The sequence below is a fragment of the Bicyclus anynana genome, chromosome 6, assembly GCF_947172395.1.
Source record: "Bicyclus anynana chromosome 6, ilBicAnyn1.1, whole genome shotgun sequence".
Lineage (NCBI taxonomy): Eukaryota > Metazoa > Arthropoda > Insecta > Lepidoptera > Nymphalidae > Bicyclus > Bicyclus anynana.
The window spans coordinates 12,430,467-12,448,156 of NC_069088.1; the positions used below are offsets into that span (position 1 = coordinate 12,430,467).

General features: G+C 34.9%; 2 protein-coding genes across 3 annotated transcripts in view; one reads left to right on the forward strand and one right to left on the reverse strand.

The window, feature by feature from the left end:
• The window catches only part of LOC112056230 (neurogenic protein mastermind), a 44,109-nt gene extending 37,623 nt beyond the window's left edge, over window positions 1–6,486 (reverse strand). For both annotated transcript variants that reach the window (XM_024096618.2, XM_024096617.2), the window contains exon 1: window positions 5,758–6,486. In XM_024096618.2, the coding sequence (XP_023952386.1) occupies window positions 5,758–5,822 (65 nt within the window). In that variant the 5' untranslated portion in view covers window positions 5,823–6,486. The remainder of the gene's footprint in view (window positions 1–5,757) is intronic.
• Window positions 6,487–6,758: 272 nt separating this feature from the next.
• LOC112056233 (heat shock protein 75 kDa, mitochondrial) lies at window positions 6,759–17,464 on the forward strand. The gene is made up of 13 exons (XM_024096622.2): window positions 6,759–7,048; window positions 7,131–7,279; window positions 7,754–7,915; window positions 8,018–8,253; window positions 9,092–9,201; window positions 9,450–9,523; window positions 10,197–10,473; window positions 11,282–11,351; window positions 11,801–11,948; window positions 12,050–12,177; window positions 12,450–12,637; window positions 13,145–13,376; window positions 17,231–17,464. The coding sequence occupies exons 1-13, from the start codon at window positions 6,928–6,930 to the stop codon at window positions 17,403–17,405; spliced, it is 2,070 nt and encodes a 689-aa protein (XP_023952390.2). The 5' UTR covers window positions 6,759–6,927; the 3' UTR covers window positions 17,406–17,464.
• The last annotated feature ends 226 nt before the right edge of the window (window positions 17,465–17,690 follow it).

Consider the following 17,690-nt stretch of genomic DNA (forward strand, 5'->3'; position numbering starts at 1 on the left):
GTTCGAGTAAATTCTTGTGATAGACAAGACACATAGGTTCCCGAAGGAATACGGGGATAATATATATACATATAAGTAAACCTTTCTCGATAAATGGGCTATCTAACACTGAAAGAATTTTTCAAATCGGACTAGTAGTTCCTAGGAGATTAGCAAACAAGCAAACAAACAAACTCTTCAGCTTTATAATATTACTATAGATAAGACCAGACCATTCAGACCTTCAGTCTTAGATTAATAGGTAAGTAATAAGTATCCTTAATTTATGACTTCTTTCGATTTCGTCTCTTTAAAAAATACTTCGATTCGTGTTTCTTTGACTCTTACAACTCTACTATATTTCGTGTAACTACTAGTAGTTGCCTAATAAAGCTTTAGCCTTTATAGCTACATTTTCTGGCAGGTCATGGCTTCTGTTAAGTGTTTGTTTAATAACAACAACTTGTACTTATGAATACAACCGCAATCGATCGCTATTCATACATTTTTTGGCGACTTTTAAAAGGTTTCCTCGTATTGTTCTCTCGGAAGTTCTCCAAACAATCTTGGCCAACTGTTGTTACTTGTTAGCCGACTTCAAAAAGGAGGAGGTTCTCAATTCGGTCGGTATTTTTTTTTATGTATGTACACCGATTACTCGAAGACGCCTGGACCGATCTTTTTCTTTTTCAATTAGAGAATCGATTAAGATTAATCTTTTCGAATATGCTGCCAATAACATATTTAGATTTGTTGAGGTAATATGTAGTACCTACCAGCTACCTACTATCAAACTTTTGACTTCAAAAACACAATTCTTTCTCATCATCGTCAGGTAAATAACAAAACCTCAAGAAGTTGTTTTGTAATTTTTTGTTTGTTTTTACATATTCAAGAATCCATACTAACATTTTCTGTCCGCAAATCGGTATGTCTGTCTGTCTATTACCTTTTCATGGCCAAGCACTGAATTTTGGTTAGTTTTGGTACAAAGATAAATTGAACCTTAGCACTGGCTACTTTTATCCCGAATAAATCCATGGTTTTCGCAGAATTTCCGGATAAATGGACTCATGCAGTAAGGGTCACCCTTACTGCATGAGTCCATTAAGCTTAGCTTTCGGTAAAATCCGACAAAAAAAAAACTAAACAAATTCCACGCATATAACGGGCGGTCGTTGGTATTCAATAAAATAATGTATGATGGAGATCTACTTTATTATTATTAGTCTATAACCACTGCATATTGCATTGAGTGCATTGCGTTTGTAGATCATACCTATCTATTATACGCGTCCCAGTTCAATATCCATTTCAACTTTCTCCACAACGCAGGCGAGAGTAGAGACGACATCGGTGAGAGTAGATAATTTTATTTAAACGACAATCTTAAGTAGGATCCCTTTTCGGGGGTAAATCAAATGAATACAAAAACAATAAAATATAATTTAAAAGAAGTTACGATGTGTTTGACGAAGTATTGAACTGATTTCGATAATACTCCTAGTTTGCGAAACGTACGTTATGCCATTTTATATGTCTGCCAAAATATCACCATGATCTGTTGATTCAAGCGCTTGCTTTTACAATAAAAAATCCCGAATCCCCTGGGTCGTGTTATAGTTGCGATAATAAAGTCTGTCTTGTCTTTTCACGGGTAAACCACTGAACGATTAAATGAAACCTTGTAGAGAGAAATTGGACTTTGAAACAGAACATTGGCTACATATTCTTATCCTGGAAAAATGTATGGTTCCCGCATGGATTTGTAAAAAACAGAATTTCAAGCGAAAGGGGTCGCGGGCATCCTCTAGTCTATACTAATATTAGAAAGAGGCAAAGTTTGTAGTATTATAGGGGATACTGAACCGATTTTGAAAATTCTTTTACCACAAGAGCCAGAGAAAGCCATTTGAGAGTATAATAGGCTATACTTTATCCCCAAATATCGGCTAGTATAATATAATCGTACGTAAACGAATAAGAAGTAAATCGACGTACACTGCAGGACATAGGCCTTTTGTAGGGACTTCCAAACATCACGATCCTGAGCCGCCTGCATCCAGCGAATCCCTGCGACTCGCTTGATGTCGTCAGTCCACCTGGTGGGCCAACCCGGGAGTATGGCACCCGCGCTTCGAATATTTTCGAGTATTCAATTAGATTAAACAAAACAAAACTTTCATTATTTATTTACAGAAAAAAACGATTCACCGAAATCGTTTTTTTCTTATTTTCTTAGTTCTTATGGAAAAACTTTATTAGGCCTTACAAATTTCGTCGGAACAGCGAATTAATTTGATAAAAAGCGATAAATAGCATGTAATTAGTAGTAATAGGTAATAGTAAGCAGTGATTTTGCTGAAGGTTTTTCCGCGCATGTCCAAGCCGCCCGAGCCGCGTTGCCGTCTGTTTTCCTTGAGTTTATCGACTCTGGTGCTAACACTTCAACTATCTAGAATCTAGATTATAGAACAATTTCAGTTCAGAATGCTTTCAAGTGGAACTTATTTCCAAATTAATCTTTTACATATTTAAATAGCTGTCCGCATAGGAGTCGTAATTGTTCCATTATTAATTCATAATGGCTGGACCGATATTGATGAAATTATTTATTTGAGTATGTTTCTATTTCGTCGAGTTTTACAATTGATTGAGATTGTTGGTGTGTTCTAGGTATATTTAATTCATCAATGTTTTGAACTCGAAAATGAAACATTTTCAAAAATCCCATTGCAAAATGTGTACTTTGTACTTGCATTGTACATGTTACGCTAGCCACACACGATCAAGAATATTATGCCACAGTCAATTATTTGGCCAAGTACGAGAAAAACTTGTTTTAAAAAAATATAAAAATATTAAAGTAATTTTTTTTTTATTGACAGGCTCCGTGGTATGCGGGGTTGAAGTCGGAGGTCCTGGGTTCGATCCCCGGCTGGGCCGATTGAGGTTTTCTTAATTGATCCAGGTCTGGCTGGTAAGAGGCTTCGGTCGCGGCTAGTTACCACCATACGACAAATACGTACCGCCAAACGATTTAGCTTTCCGATACGAATTCGTGTAGAAACCGAAATAGTGTGGATTTTCATCCTTCTCCTAACAAATTAGCCCGTCTCACAAGTTAGCCAATCTCACCGAATGGTAAGATCACTTACCATTCGGTGAGATTGCGGTCAATAGCTAACTTGTAAAGAAGAATCTAAGAAATCTTATCTAAGGTCCTAATGCTTTTTATGTGAATTCGATACCTCCAGACGTTCCCCACATGACAAGGTCTTGACTCTTGAGCTTGACAGAAATTACAAAATAAACAAGGGTTCCGTCGTTTTTCTTTTGAAGTAGGGATCTCTAAAAACGCTTTAAGTTAGCATATCTGTGCCAGCAGATTACTGGCTGCATATAAGACTGAGTACTTGTATTGTACCTACTATAGGAGTCTAAGAACATGTTCCATGTGACCGTTCCGTCCCGTTAGCGTCGACGTAATTTACCATACAACTAACTTAATATGTGCATATCTTATCAGTGGAGTGTTATTGTTATTGTAGTGTAGAACAATCGAAAATTAAAAAATCATTGTTGCTAATGAAAATATTCTACAGTAATTGAATTCTTAACAAATATTGAAGTTATGTTATTGAATCAAGTGTTTTAGCTTCTTTAAAGCTTAGTAGAAGTAGTAGCTTTAAAGCAGGTTATTTAGAGGATAGTTAAAAACCTTGTGCACACCACTGCTCTGAAGTTAGGGAAAAATAGACTGTATTATGCACTATAGCCCGGCAAGTTTGACACTCTCATGGTATACGGGCGACAGGGGGAAGGACTGCACGGGTGTGAAATCGTGCGCGCAGGGTTGAGTCTGGAAGTGAGGTGCATTAGTGATTCAGTGATCACTGCTCAGTCGTGAGCAGTCACTGTCGACGACTACTTGTATTTAATGACCTGTCAGAACAAAACGCATACAATACTCATATTCATATAAAGTGAGTCTGACAACCTGATAAGTTATTGATTGTCAAGGCAACCTAATAACTTATTTTATATCAATGTTATACTATCTGATATTTAATTTATTATTCAATGGGAAATGTTTGTAATTTTAATTTGTTTGTGTCTTTTTAGGGTTCCAAATGTACATACATACAAAAATGGAACCCTTATTTCAATGTTATAAGTAAACAAATTAAACTTTTTATTCCGCAAATGATTCTCATATTATAATATTTAATTAAATAGTTAGTTAATCTATAATACACATACTTGTATATTATAATATCAAGTTATGTTGTATAAGATATTCAGAAATATCTGAAAACTTATTCAGTTGTGTGTAGGGTCAACTTTTTGCTGTAATTGTTCCCCGCCTCACAGCCCCTGCGGACAATCGGGAGTGTTACGAATGAATTTGCCAAACTATAATAAGAACTATACCTTTTTTCGAGCAGTTGATAGGGCTGTGAGTCTCAATCTCAAGAGAGAGGGTTCGGTTCCCACCTCAGGTTTGTTTAGGATTTTATATATTCTAAATTGGCTCAAGTCTGGTAACCAACTATTTTTGGAGTTTTAATTGTAAATTACTTAGTAAACAAGTTGTGATGCTGATCATACTAGTAAATATTCAACATTGTTGAGTCAAATCATTGTCACTAACCTACATTGAATTCTTATTAGGATAAAGACCTGACCCTTCAATGGGCCTTATGGATATGCTTCTGATGATATTCTTTGTAGTAGTAATACTTTCTAATAGTTACATGCTATGCTTATCCTAGATTTAATATTTTAAAAAATATTCTGTTTTAAATTAGTACCCATAGGAGATTTAAGGAGACCATATTACAAAACAAATGCCTATTTCTGCCTTGGCTTTGCAGGGGTGCTATGTATACACTACTATTATGAAAAGCCTACAGAATATCTTTATGACACACACATTTAAATTTTTATACATATTAGCCTATATAAGGCTTAATCATAATCTCATCTGACGGTAAGTGGTAGCTATATTTAGTATTTAATCCTGATTAATGCAGGTTTTCATCAACATTACTCACACCCCCTTATACTACTCCCACTACTAGGCAATACAATACATACAATTTTTGAATAGAATAATTTAAAAACAGATTTTCATGCACTTTTCACAGATGATTAAGCTAATTTTGGAGCAAATTTCAGACAGGCAGAAAATCGTAAAGATCTGAAAAATAAATCTGCTAAAAAATCAATTTCCACAAGGATGAAGTAACAGGTGTCCAGTTATTGATAGTTCATTGTACTATCCCAATTAGAACAACTAATTAACTAATTACTAGTTGGAAAGTAAGGTGGCAAAGTAGATACTTAAGCAATCACCTCTTGTATAAGGGAGAATGACTCTAGCCAGGTCATCTTCATCATTGTTAGGCAATGGACATTCACTGTTGTCCCAGACAAATATGCAATAGATATATATCCTATTGTAGGGTATTCTAAACACAAGTCCTGCACCACTAAAAACCAGTATGTGCCACCATAAAACTTGTTCAATGGCACTAGATTGATTGAGTGTTGACTTCACAAATATAAAAATGCACTATCTATCCATGTGGAATCATCACAAACCTGTTTTGGAAGAAGTTTACAAATTATATTTTGTATATACAATTCCTACCCAAGTTGAGAACCTTTTGCACATCACTTGTTGCATAGATAATAGCCTAATAGGTATATGATATTATATATAGACAATGATTTACTACATACTCTAGCATGATGTGTTAGCAAAAAGGTTACCTTAGTCGGTCAACAACAGCTTGACGTTTGGGGGGAAGGTTCATATCTTCAATGGGTTGCAGCATATTAGGTGGATGTTGGGCAGGCGAGGCGCCGGGCAGCAAGCCGCCCGGGCCGCCGCCTCCGACCAGGTGCTCCACGGTGATGCCTTGCCCCTTCACCTCTGCTCTCTCATTCTCACTCCCTTGCCAGCACAGCCACACTCCTCAACTACACCACCATAACCCCATTATGTCTATCAGTAACTACCCAGTCCTCAAGTACTGCAACGCAACTGTGATAACACTATTAGAAAACAGTTCCAGTTCGTCCTGAACACTCTGAGCACATTTTTCATATTGACACTGACTATCTTCAAACCACTTGAATGGGTCTACTTTTTTATCTCGTAAAACTTATTATGGTTAGGAATTGTCTCCAAGTGCACGTAATAAATGTCTCGGATTATAAATACACTGTCCAAAATCAAATGTTTTGATACAGAACAAGTTATGAAGTCACAGCACAATCATTTGCAGGAAGAATATCTCACTTTTGGAATGATTTATCAAACAGTTGTATGAACTTGGTAAAATGGAAGATCTAAAAAGTTATATATTCGGAAAACGTTTTGATAATTCTCTCTAAAATTTAAAAACAACATGAAAGTTCTGTTTTTATATTTCTAATTACAACAATACACACGACACTTTGCACCAAGTTCTCAAACATCAACTGTGGAATTGTAGATTGCAAACTGACGGAAAGTGACGCTTGCAGCTTGCTTGCTTGTTTTCATCAGTAATGTATCTGTTTTGTATTATAAAAATTAAATATTTGTAATGATTTTCAAACATGAGCCTATTTTTTGCAATTATTAAAAAAAGTATTATTAATAATTGTTTTAACTAAAAAAAATTACGTTGATTAAAAAATTAATAATGATTAAAAACGTTAGGCATAGACAATAGTCTGTAGATTTTTTCTATGACATTGACAATCTATCAAGTGTCAGTGTCACTGTCAGTTTAATTCGAGTGAACCGCTGCTGTGAATTGATTTAATTTTTCTAATAATTTTAAAAATAAATATTTTAAAAGAAAGAACATAATAAGAAGTTAAATAATTGTAATTTCTAAAAATCCTTGTGCAGACTAATTTAATTATAGTACATTAGTTGTACTCTTAAGTATGTCGGCACTTCGAGCTAGACTGGGGTCCTACAGTTTTCTTTCTAGGTTACTTTATCAACATTCAATTAATAAGTTTAAACCAGTAAAATGTGTAACTGTTGCAGCCAATGGATTCAGTGGTGTGTCTAAATGAAGTAATAATCATAAAACTATATAATATACCAGTAAACAGGTTAACGTTGTTATTTTATTTAATTGCAGGCAATCCTATGTTTACTTCGAACTATAGCACTGTTTCCGACCAAAAACCCTCTGAGACTACAAAAGGAAATTCTGAGCGGAAAGAATTTCAAGCAGAAACGAGAATGCTTCTAGACATTGTTGCAAGATCTTTGTATTCAGATAAAGAGGTGAGTAGAACTTACAAGATCTAATCTAAACTAGAAATGGAATAAAATGTATCCTTTTATACACTTGTACACCACAAAACAATAAAACAGAAACATAGTTTAGGAGGAAGTCTTCCAAATTGAGTACATTTTTCCTGATTCATTCATTGATTTTTATTTTATTTCCCATGCCCCATGGCTTTGCCCTGTTCCTGTGGGAATATGAAGATAAAATATTGTTGTTTATGTGTTAGTTGCTTAAGATGTAGTGCTTTCTATTGTTAAAAAGAACAAAATTATTTAATAAATCTAGAGATTACCACCCCCAACCTCACACACTTTATCTCTATAAAATATTGGTACTTAATGATTACTTTGTTACTTTTCTTAACATAATTTTGATTAAAGATCGATTTAATAATTATGTTACAGTACTATTAAACACATTTGAATTCAAAAAACATCCATTAATTCTGAATTATCTCAATATTACAGGTGTTCATCAGAGAACTTATCTCTAATGCAAGTGATGCTTTGGAGAAGTTTCGTTATTTAAGTGTAAGTGCCACGGGAGACTCACCACAATTGGAAAATGCTGACCGAGCCCTGGAGATAAAATTAACAACTGACAAACAAAATAGGACTCTCACTTTTGAGGTAAATCTTTTTTTATTATTGATTAAAAAATATATATGTTACATTAATAACTAAAATATTTGCAAAAAGCTTCATATAGACAGAATATTTTCTCTGCAACAGGATTCTGGTATAGGCATGACTAAAGAAGAACTAATTGCAAACCTAGGTACAATTGCTAGATCAGGTTCAAAATCATTTATAGAAGAAATAAAGAAGCAAGGCGCAGAGCAGGCCAGTTCCATCATTGGACAGTTTGGAGTTGGGTTTTATTCAGCATTCATGGTTGCTGAGAAAATTGAAGTATTCACCAGAAGCAGTATTGCAGGCTCTTCTGGATATAAATGGAGTTCTGATGGGTTCGTTGAATTTAAGTTATAATTATATATTGGTACTACAATTTTACTTTTCAACTTTTTAGTTGTGTGCATTTTAAGAAATCAAATATCATGTGTCTTAAAATGGTGAAGAAAAAACATCGTGAGGAAACCTGCATACCAGAGAATTCTCTGTGTGTGTGAAGTCTGCCAATCTGCATTGGGTCAGCGTGGTGGTCTATTGGCCTTACCCCTCCCATTCTGAGAGGAGACTCGATCCAAATATGTGTTAATAATGATGATTAGAATTTGAAGTTACTTATAGTTGCAGCTGATGTAGCTAATCTTGTCCTGGCAACTCTGCTAATCAAGTAGGTATCACAAATTTCTTTATTCATTAAATAAAGAATTTTTTTTTTTTTTATTCTTTACAAGTTAGCCCTTGACTACAATCTCACCTGATGGTAAGTGATGATGTAGTCTAAGATGGAAGCGGGCTAACTTGTTAGGAGGAGGATGAAAATCCACACCCCTTTCGGTTTCTACACGGCATCGTACCGGAACGCTAAATCGCTTGGCGGTACGTCTTTGCCGGTAGGGTGGTAACTAGCCACGGCCGAAGCCTCCCACCAGCCAGACCCGGACAAATTAAGAAAATCTCAGTCTGCCCATCCGGGGATCGAACCCAGGACCTCTGTCTTGTAAATCCACCGCGCATACCACTGCGCCACAGAGCCGTCAAAAGAGTATACTTGATGTATGATCCATGTTTGAAATCTTTGTAGAGCAACATTGTTCAAAATTAAATAAATATTACTTTTGCAGTACATACTTTCATTTGAAGATTGAAAAGGATATAATATAATGTATTATTTTACAGATCTGGGACATATGAAATACAAGAAGTAGATGGTGTACCAATTGGTACCAAAATTGTTGTGTATTTGAAGACAGATTGCAGAGAATTTGCTGATGATGCAACAGTCAAAAGTTAGTTCTTATTTCTGGTTAAATATTATAATATTTTATTACTAATTAAGGCTTTGTGCAAAGAGACTGTCCTACCATAGCCAATGCAGTACAATTAGTCTAGTATTAATTTACAGTAAATTTAAGTAATATCACAGAAATTTATGTAAAAAAAATCATTATTATTAGTTGATGACCTCAACAAGTCTTTTGTCTATTTTTAGTAAGTCTCTGTTCTTTAGTTGGTAAAGATCCATTTTTGGTTACAGATATAATAATGAAATACAGCAATTTCATTGGCAGCCCAATTCTATTGAACAGTGAACAAATAAACTCAATTAAGGTTGGTAAATTTATTTATGTAAATTATAATATTATCTTCTTTACTACCCACAGTAATAAAAAAATACCCACTGACCAATTCAGGGATTTGTTCAATTCACTAGATATGTTTAGGGAAAAGATTAAATTGTGTTGTTATTTTAACATTCTCCGTTATTTGATCGAATCCCTTCGGGAATTGTCCAAAACCATGTTTTTATCATATCCCTGCGAAATTTACTTTACAAACACTTGATAACATTTGCATTCTAAATGTATACAATGACAATTTAGAACACGTTGGTCTAGCCTTGTATATTTTCTTGAAGTATTAATTGAATTTGCATCAGAAAGTATATGCAGAATATTTGTGTATATTTTCCAGAACTTTCATTTTGTTTTACGTTCTGAAACCATACAGTGCTAGAACACTATGAGTCTGTACTTGCCTTGTATACTTTTAATATACGCTCGGCCTCCATCAGAATACTGAAACCGACCTTACGGCGTGCGCCTTGTATCACCGCTCCCGTCCAGTTTAACCCCCACCTACTTAGGCCCACTCTTCAAGGAACAAGGACACGACTGAATGATTCCGACAATAGTCAAAAGTCATATCCTCTCAGACCAGACAATACATATTTGCAATATTTTTTTAATTCCGACTAAAATATTGTGTATATTACTTTTTCTAGCCTTTGTGGTTAATGGAGCCAAAAGAAGTTACACAAGAGCAACATATAGAGTTCTATAGATTTATAAGCAATTCATATGACAAACCACGTTTCACACTCCATTATAAGACAGATGCGCCACTCAGTATTAGGTCTATTCTATATGTGCCAGAGGGCAAGCCGGGGCTCTTTGAGTTATCAAGAGATTCAGATGTTGGTGTGGCTTTGTACTCTAGGAAGATTCTTATTAAGAGCAAAGCTGAGAATATCTTGCCAAAATGGTTGAGATTTGTTAAAGGTTAGTATTACTTATGTGATGATGTCTACTACTACATCTTGTACAACTACAACTTGTAGTTTATTCTTAAAAAGTGACTAAAAGTGTACTTCCTCATATTCCTTCTTCATATTATGGTCTCAAATTGTGCTATTATTTAATGTCTTTGACGGCCTCCGTGGCGCAGTGGTATGTGCGGTGGATTTATTGACGGAGGTCCTGGGTTCGATCCCCGGCTAGGCCGATTGAGGTTTTTCTTAATTGGTCTAGGTCTAGCTGGTGGGAGGCTTCGGCCGTGACTAGTTACCACCCTACCGACAAAGACGTACCGCCAAGCGATTTAGCGTTCCGGCACGATGTCGTGTAGAAACCGAAAGGAGAGTGGATTTTCATCCTCCTCCTAACAAGTTAGCCCGCTTCCATCTTAGATTACATCATCACTTACCATCAGGTGAGATTGTAGTCAAGGGCTAACTTGTAAAGAATTAAAAAAAAATGTCCATATAACTCTAGTCCGCTTTGAAGTTGTAACAAGTGAAACTGCTCAGGTATACTTGTAATATGCCCAACTACGCACACTGTACAATCATACAATCCTCATATTCAGAGTAGTCTAGAAGTTGAATGAACGTCATCCAAAATAAAACTCATGCAAGTTATAATTTTACCATTTGGATTAAATGTAAAATGTACAATATTGATATGCTTATTATATATTTTTTTATTAATAAAAACGTGGAGTTTCATTTTCTATGATTATGCAGCTTGATAACAATTATTATTAATCCATTCTTAACTAGTTACTCCTAAGCATGGCTTTTTGTTCTAGGTGTTGTTGATTCAGAAGACATTCCACTTAATCTTAGTAGAGAATTACTACAGAACAGTGCATTGATTGCGTAAGTATTTCATTATTTTACATTACAATTACAATTTTGTGATTCTTCAAAAGGTTAATTTTAATAAACATATTTATACCACCATTTTTGGAAGGTGATAAGGCTAAAAAATTTTTTTTTTTACATTTTTTCAATTATATTCCGCCCCGACCTGCATAGTTCCCGTACCTGTGGGAATACGGGGAAATGTATTTTTCTTCACAAAGTAATGTATAACCTACATTACTCTGTAAAGAAAAAACATTCTGATGGTGAAAGAATTTTTAAAATCATTTGATTAGTATATAAGTTAAATCTTAACGAAGATAAATCAAATCTTTCCTTTTTATAATATTAGTTTAGATTAATAAGTGCGATTTTTCACACAGTTAATACGTTTTTTTCAACTTCTATTTTAAACATCGTAAAACGTATTATTATATGATTTACTTGTTTTATTTGTATTACAGCAAATTACGTACTGTATTGACTAACCGGTTTCTTAAGTTCATGGTGGACACAGCAAACAAAGATCCTGTCGGATATGATATGTTTTACAAGGACTATTCTTTGTTCTTTAAAGAAGGCATTGTCACAAATCAAAATGCTCTAGAAAAGGTATTTACTGAAGTCATTAACTAAACAGTGTACTGCATAGAGAAAAAATATAAAATAGTAATACCTATTATTGTAATTAGTAATTGTTATAATAATTGCAGGAAGAAATTGGTAAACTGTTGCGTTTTGAATCTTCAAAGTTAGAGAATGGCGTCAAAACCTCATTGGCCGATTACAACGCGAGGCAGAATAACGATCAGCGAAATATATATTACTTGGCAGCACCAAGGTAATGAATATGCTTTTCTATAAATTAATATTCAACATATTTGAATATTTAATTTTTATTAAAAACTTTGATGAATATATGTATTTTATACTAACGGCCCTGAGTCCGTTCGTATGAAATTCTTTCTTTCACAAATATCGTAGAAACTGTAGATTCAGGATAAAAAGTAGCCCATGTGATTTAGCCAAATTGGTTTTGTAATTTCAGCATTAAAGACTAACAAACACAGACACAGTCTTACGTCTTACATGTGTGATTTTGTCAAATTACAGCCGCGAGTTAGCACAGTCATCGCCATATTACGAATCCCTGAAGAAACGCGATGTCGAAGTGTTGTTCTGCTACGAAATGTATGACGAGCTCGTGTTGTTGGAGTTGAAGGAGTTCGGCGGGCGGGCGCTGGTGTCGGTGGAGAACGACATGCAGAAAGACGCCGCTGATCAGAGCGAGTCGATCATTGGTATGTTCAAAGTAGAAGTGTATATGCATTTAGAACTGTTAAAGCCTGTTCATGCTACTTTAGCAGTTTAGTCGAGTAGCGTAAAATTGATTATGGAACACGGCTAAAGCCGGATTTACATTTGTATGAGTTGAAAAACTAATTATTATTTGTAGTTGGCACAAGTTTATGCCATTTTACAAACCTCAATAATCTCATGAATTTGTATTTTTTTTTAATCAATTTCCACATAGGAGGTTCTGAAATTGGTGAGCATTTTATTTTTTTCTAAATTAAGTAGTTAAGACGTAAAAGATGGAACATACGTATATACAAACAAAAACATGCATTTTATTTAGGGACATCGATCATCCAAATCAGAAACGCTTGTTACTTGGCTGAGCTTAGCTTTCTGTAATGTGGTAATAACAAATTCACAATGTAACACATAGTAATTATTATTATTTTTGAGCATAGATACTACAAAATCGTATTTTGTTTCCTCTCTCAATGCTTGTGAATTTACAGGAAGCGACGACTTGCAGCAAGGACAAGTAAACGAAGTGATTTCATTCCTAAAATCCAATTTGTCGGGCAAAGTATTCGAAGTTCGAACAACGCAGAAGTTGGACTCGCATCCCTGCGTGATCATAGTTCCAGAAATGGCCGCCGCGCGACACTTTATTAGAACTCAAGCACAAAATCTAAGCGACGAAAATAGATTTGCATTGTTGAGACCACAATTGGAGATCAATCCAAAGTAAGAGCTGCAATTTTATATCTTATTCACTATGGTTATCCATAATCCCATACTAAGCGAAAGTTATTCTGTCTGTTACCTTTTCACGGCTAAACCACAAAATCGATTTGGACGAAATTTGGTACCTATAGAAATAAATTGTACCTAGCAGAACATAGCTACTTTAATCCCAGAAGAATCTATGGTTTACGCGGGTTTTGTAAAAAATCAGAATTTTAAGCGAATGGAGTCGCGGGCAACCGCTTGTATAAGGCATGCATCGATATTTTGTCGTGAAGACGATATTATGTAATAGGCCCTTTGAACGCGATTTTGGTAGACGTCCACAGATCCGCATTGTACGTATCGGACGCTTCGCATCAAACGGATTTTTAATTTTACGGTAGATAAAATCCGCTCCGATACACTTGTTCTATACATACGATGCGGATTTTAGATTTTTACATCATCCAAGATAGCCAGCTGCCAGTCCGCCGAAGAGTAGCGAGGAAGCAGAGCCGAAAAACGGAGAAATACCTATTAACCAATAGCATTGCACAAAATCTCCGCTCCTCTTAAGTGCACAGGGACTTGCGAGCTAGTTTAAAAATTCATATAAAACCGGTAAGCGGAGCGGGGAAACGGAGCGAGGTTAAATAAATTTACAATTTAATTAACATTTATTTATTTAACATAATCTGCAACTCCGCTCCGATGGACAGACACAGTACGCAACTCCGCTCCACATTAGTCCGTTTCTCCCTCGCTCCGTTTTGGTGGACAGGCAGCCTAAGGCTCAATTGATTTTGAATTAATAAAAATCGTTACATTTGTAGCGAAGTAATGTCTGGCAACTTCGTTTATAACGCTCCCATGATATGCGGGCGACGGGCGGAAAGAGTGCGCGGGTGTGAAATCGTGCGTGCGGGGAAGTGACGTGCATCAGTCGTGTGTTTTTCATTCATCGATACACGCCCCCCGCCCCGCGCGCATCATCGGGAGTGTTACGATCGAAGTTGCCAAGCTATAATAGATTGGTTTTTTTTTTCTGAAAAATTGTAATTTTTTTCAATACAGTTTTCAGGCAGTCATTAATTTTTAATGGCTGTCAACCACAGTGAACATCTTCCAAACAAATACTGATTTGCGGCGATTTTAATGTTGATATTCTAACAGAAAACTCAAAATCTGTTAGATTTCTTAACTTATTTAAATGTTTTGATTTGATGCATGCTTTTAACGAACCTACTAGGATAACCGCAACTTCATGTACCTGTCTGGATAATATATTTTATAATTGTGTGCTTGAGAGAAAGAAGATAATAAATAAATTAAGCTCTGATCATAGTGGTAAAATAATTACTATCTTAAATAATAAAACCAATAGCAATCAATGGGTAAAGTGTAGGCCAATAACTGAAAGTAAATTAAAGCGATTCAAAAACACAATTATTTCTAAAATTCCAAGTCTTGCATTTGAAAATAATCATCCAGACATGCTGTTTGGTACACTTTTCAAGACAATAGACAGAGAGTTTAGTAAAATTTTTAACTTTAAACGCATTAATGCTAGCCAAAAATTAAAGTTTAGCGAATGGGCTACTGTAGGCATTTACAAAAGTAGATACAAACTGTACGAGGTGTACAAGGAAAAACAATATACTCAAATGCGAACTTATTTAGATTATGTAAAAAGTTACTCAATAATTTTCAAACGTGTTTGTATTCTTGCGAAATCGTTACACATCAAACAGAAAATAATTGAGTCTGAGAACAAGATACAAACCACCTGGAATATAATTAATAGAGAATCAGGAAAAATCAAACCGCGGGATATCAGTTTTGAATTAATTTTCAATGACAAAAAGGTAAACACTGATATCGAGGTTGTTAATGCCTTTGAAGATTTTTTCCAGAATGTTCCTATCTTGTTAACTGATTCACTAGATTCGTCTGCTACGGAAGCCCAGAGACTATTAAGAGGCAATGTTAAAGAGTGCAACGTTATTTATGAATTTCACCACATAACTGTATCAGACATTAAAAAGTCTTTCAATTTGTTAAAATTTAAAAGAACCGGAGATCTGTGGGGCATGTCAGTGAAAGTAATATCTAATATAATTGATGTCATTGCTCCCCACTTAGCCATTATTTTTAATGAATGTGTGGACTTAGGTATTTTTCCGAACCTAATGAAGCATGGCAAATTGATACGACTTTTTAAATCAGGAGACAAATCAGATCTTAATAATTATAGACCGATTACAATATTGCCAACACTTAGCAAGGTCTTTGAAAAAATCATATTAAATCAACTTTTATGTCATTTTAATTTAAATAACATGTTTCATCCTGAACAGTATGGTTTTACAAAAGGTCGCAATACAACTGATGCAGGGGCTAAACTTTTAAAACATATTTATGAAGCATGGGAAGGTTCTAAGAATGCTATTGGTGTGTTCTGTGATCTGTCCAAGGCGTTCGATTGTGTTGACCATAACACCCTTCTACTCAAGTTAAGCCACTATGGCATCAAAAGTGTTGCACTTGATCTCATTGCCTCTTATCTCAGTGATAGAACATAAAAGGTATGCATAAATGATATAAAGTCGCACGGTTCCACTACCATAATGGGCGTCCCACAGGGTTCAATTCTGGGTCCTTTTCTATTTTTTGTGTACATAAACGATTTACCATACCATGTCAGCGGCATATGTGAGATTGTACTGTTTGCTGATGACAAATCCTTAATTTTTAAGTCCGACAGAAATAAAGATAACTCTGACGACGTAAACCGTGCCATATCGCATGTGTCGCATTGGTTCACTGCAAATAATCTACTTTTGAATGCCAAGAAAACTAAATGTATTGAGTTTTCATTGCCAAATGTTAAAAAATTAGATAAGTCTATAATGATCGATGGTGAAACACTGGAAATGGAGAGTTCCACAGTTTTCCTGGGAGTGACCTTGGATTGTAAACTTCAGTGGGGTGCTCATATAGAAAAACTGTCTGATAAACTTAGCTCAGCGGCATTTGCCGTGAGAAAAATAAGACAGTTTACTGATGTTGATACAGCTAGGCTTGTTTATTTTGCGTACTTTCACAGCGTAATGTCTTACGGTATTTTATTGTGGGAACAAGGCTGCCGATATACAATCTATATTTGTACTTCAAAAAAGAACAATTCGAGCAATATATCAATTAAAATCACGCGAGTCCCTTCTTCAAATGTTTAAAGAAATAGGTATACTAACAGTAGCATGTCAATATATATATATATATAACAGTATAGTATATGTAAGACAAAATATTAATTTGTACAAACGAAAAGGAGATTTAAACCCACGTCTTACTAGACACGGGCATAAGTTAGTTATTTCTGCATATCGTCTCCAAAGAGTAAAAAAATCTTTTGTAGGTTTGGGTGTACTCTTCTATAATAAGATCCCCAAGACTGTGATGGACCTGCCAATGCATAGCTTTAAGCAATGTGTTAAAAAACATTTACTTAGTCGAGGGTACTACAACATTGATGAGTTCCTTAATGATAAAGATGCTTGGAGGCTGTTGGATCAGCTTCCACCTTCACACAGAAAGTAAAACTATAAAAAATGTAAACAGTAATTGTTATTAATTGTAAATTATAATACTGTATGACTTTTTCAAAAGAGCAACTGTTGAGTTTCTTGCCGGTATCTTCTCAGCAGAACCTGCCTTCCGAACCGGTGGTAGAATCTTTACAAATAGTCAACTGACGTGTCAAAAGTGCTTGTAAACTGAGCCTACTTGAAATAAATGATTTTTGATTTGATTTGATTTGTACTATTTTGTTTTTAAAACTTTTTAATTGTGGTCTTTTATTTTTGTTTCAGGCATCCTATAATCAAAAAGCTTCACAAACTTACTAATAGTGATAAGGAATTAGCAAATATGGTCGCTCAGCAGTTGTTTTCCAATGCGATGGTTACCGCTGGCTTACTAATGGATGCCAGAAATTTAATAACGAATATTAATGAACTTTTAGTGAAAGCCTTAGAAAAACATTGAAGTCTAGTTTTAAAATATTAAATTTACTTAATTTATAAAATATTATAAATGTTCTAATACCAGTAGTTTTATTTATAAATTTTTGTCTTAAATTATAACGCATTAGAAATGAGTTTGTTTGTTTGTTACACGTTCTCGCCCAAACCACTAAACGGAATTTATCAAGTGAAAGCTACATTACTAGCGAGTAACAGTCAACAGGGTTTATCCCCATTTTCCTATGGAAACGAATGCTTTTGCTACTAAAATAAACGTAAACCATTCAGATCAATTACAAAAGGACCT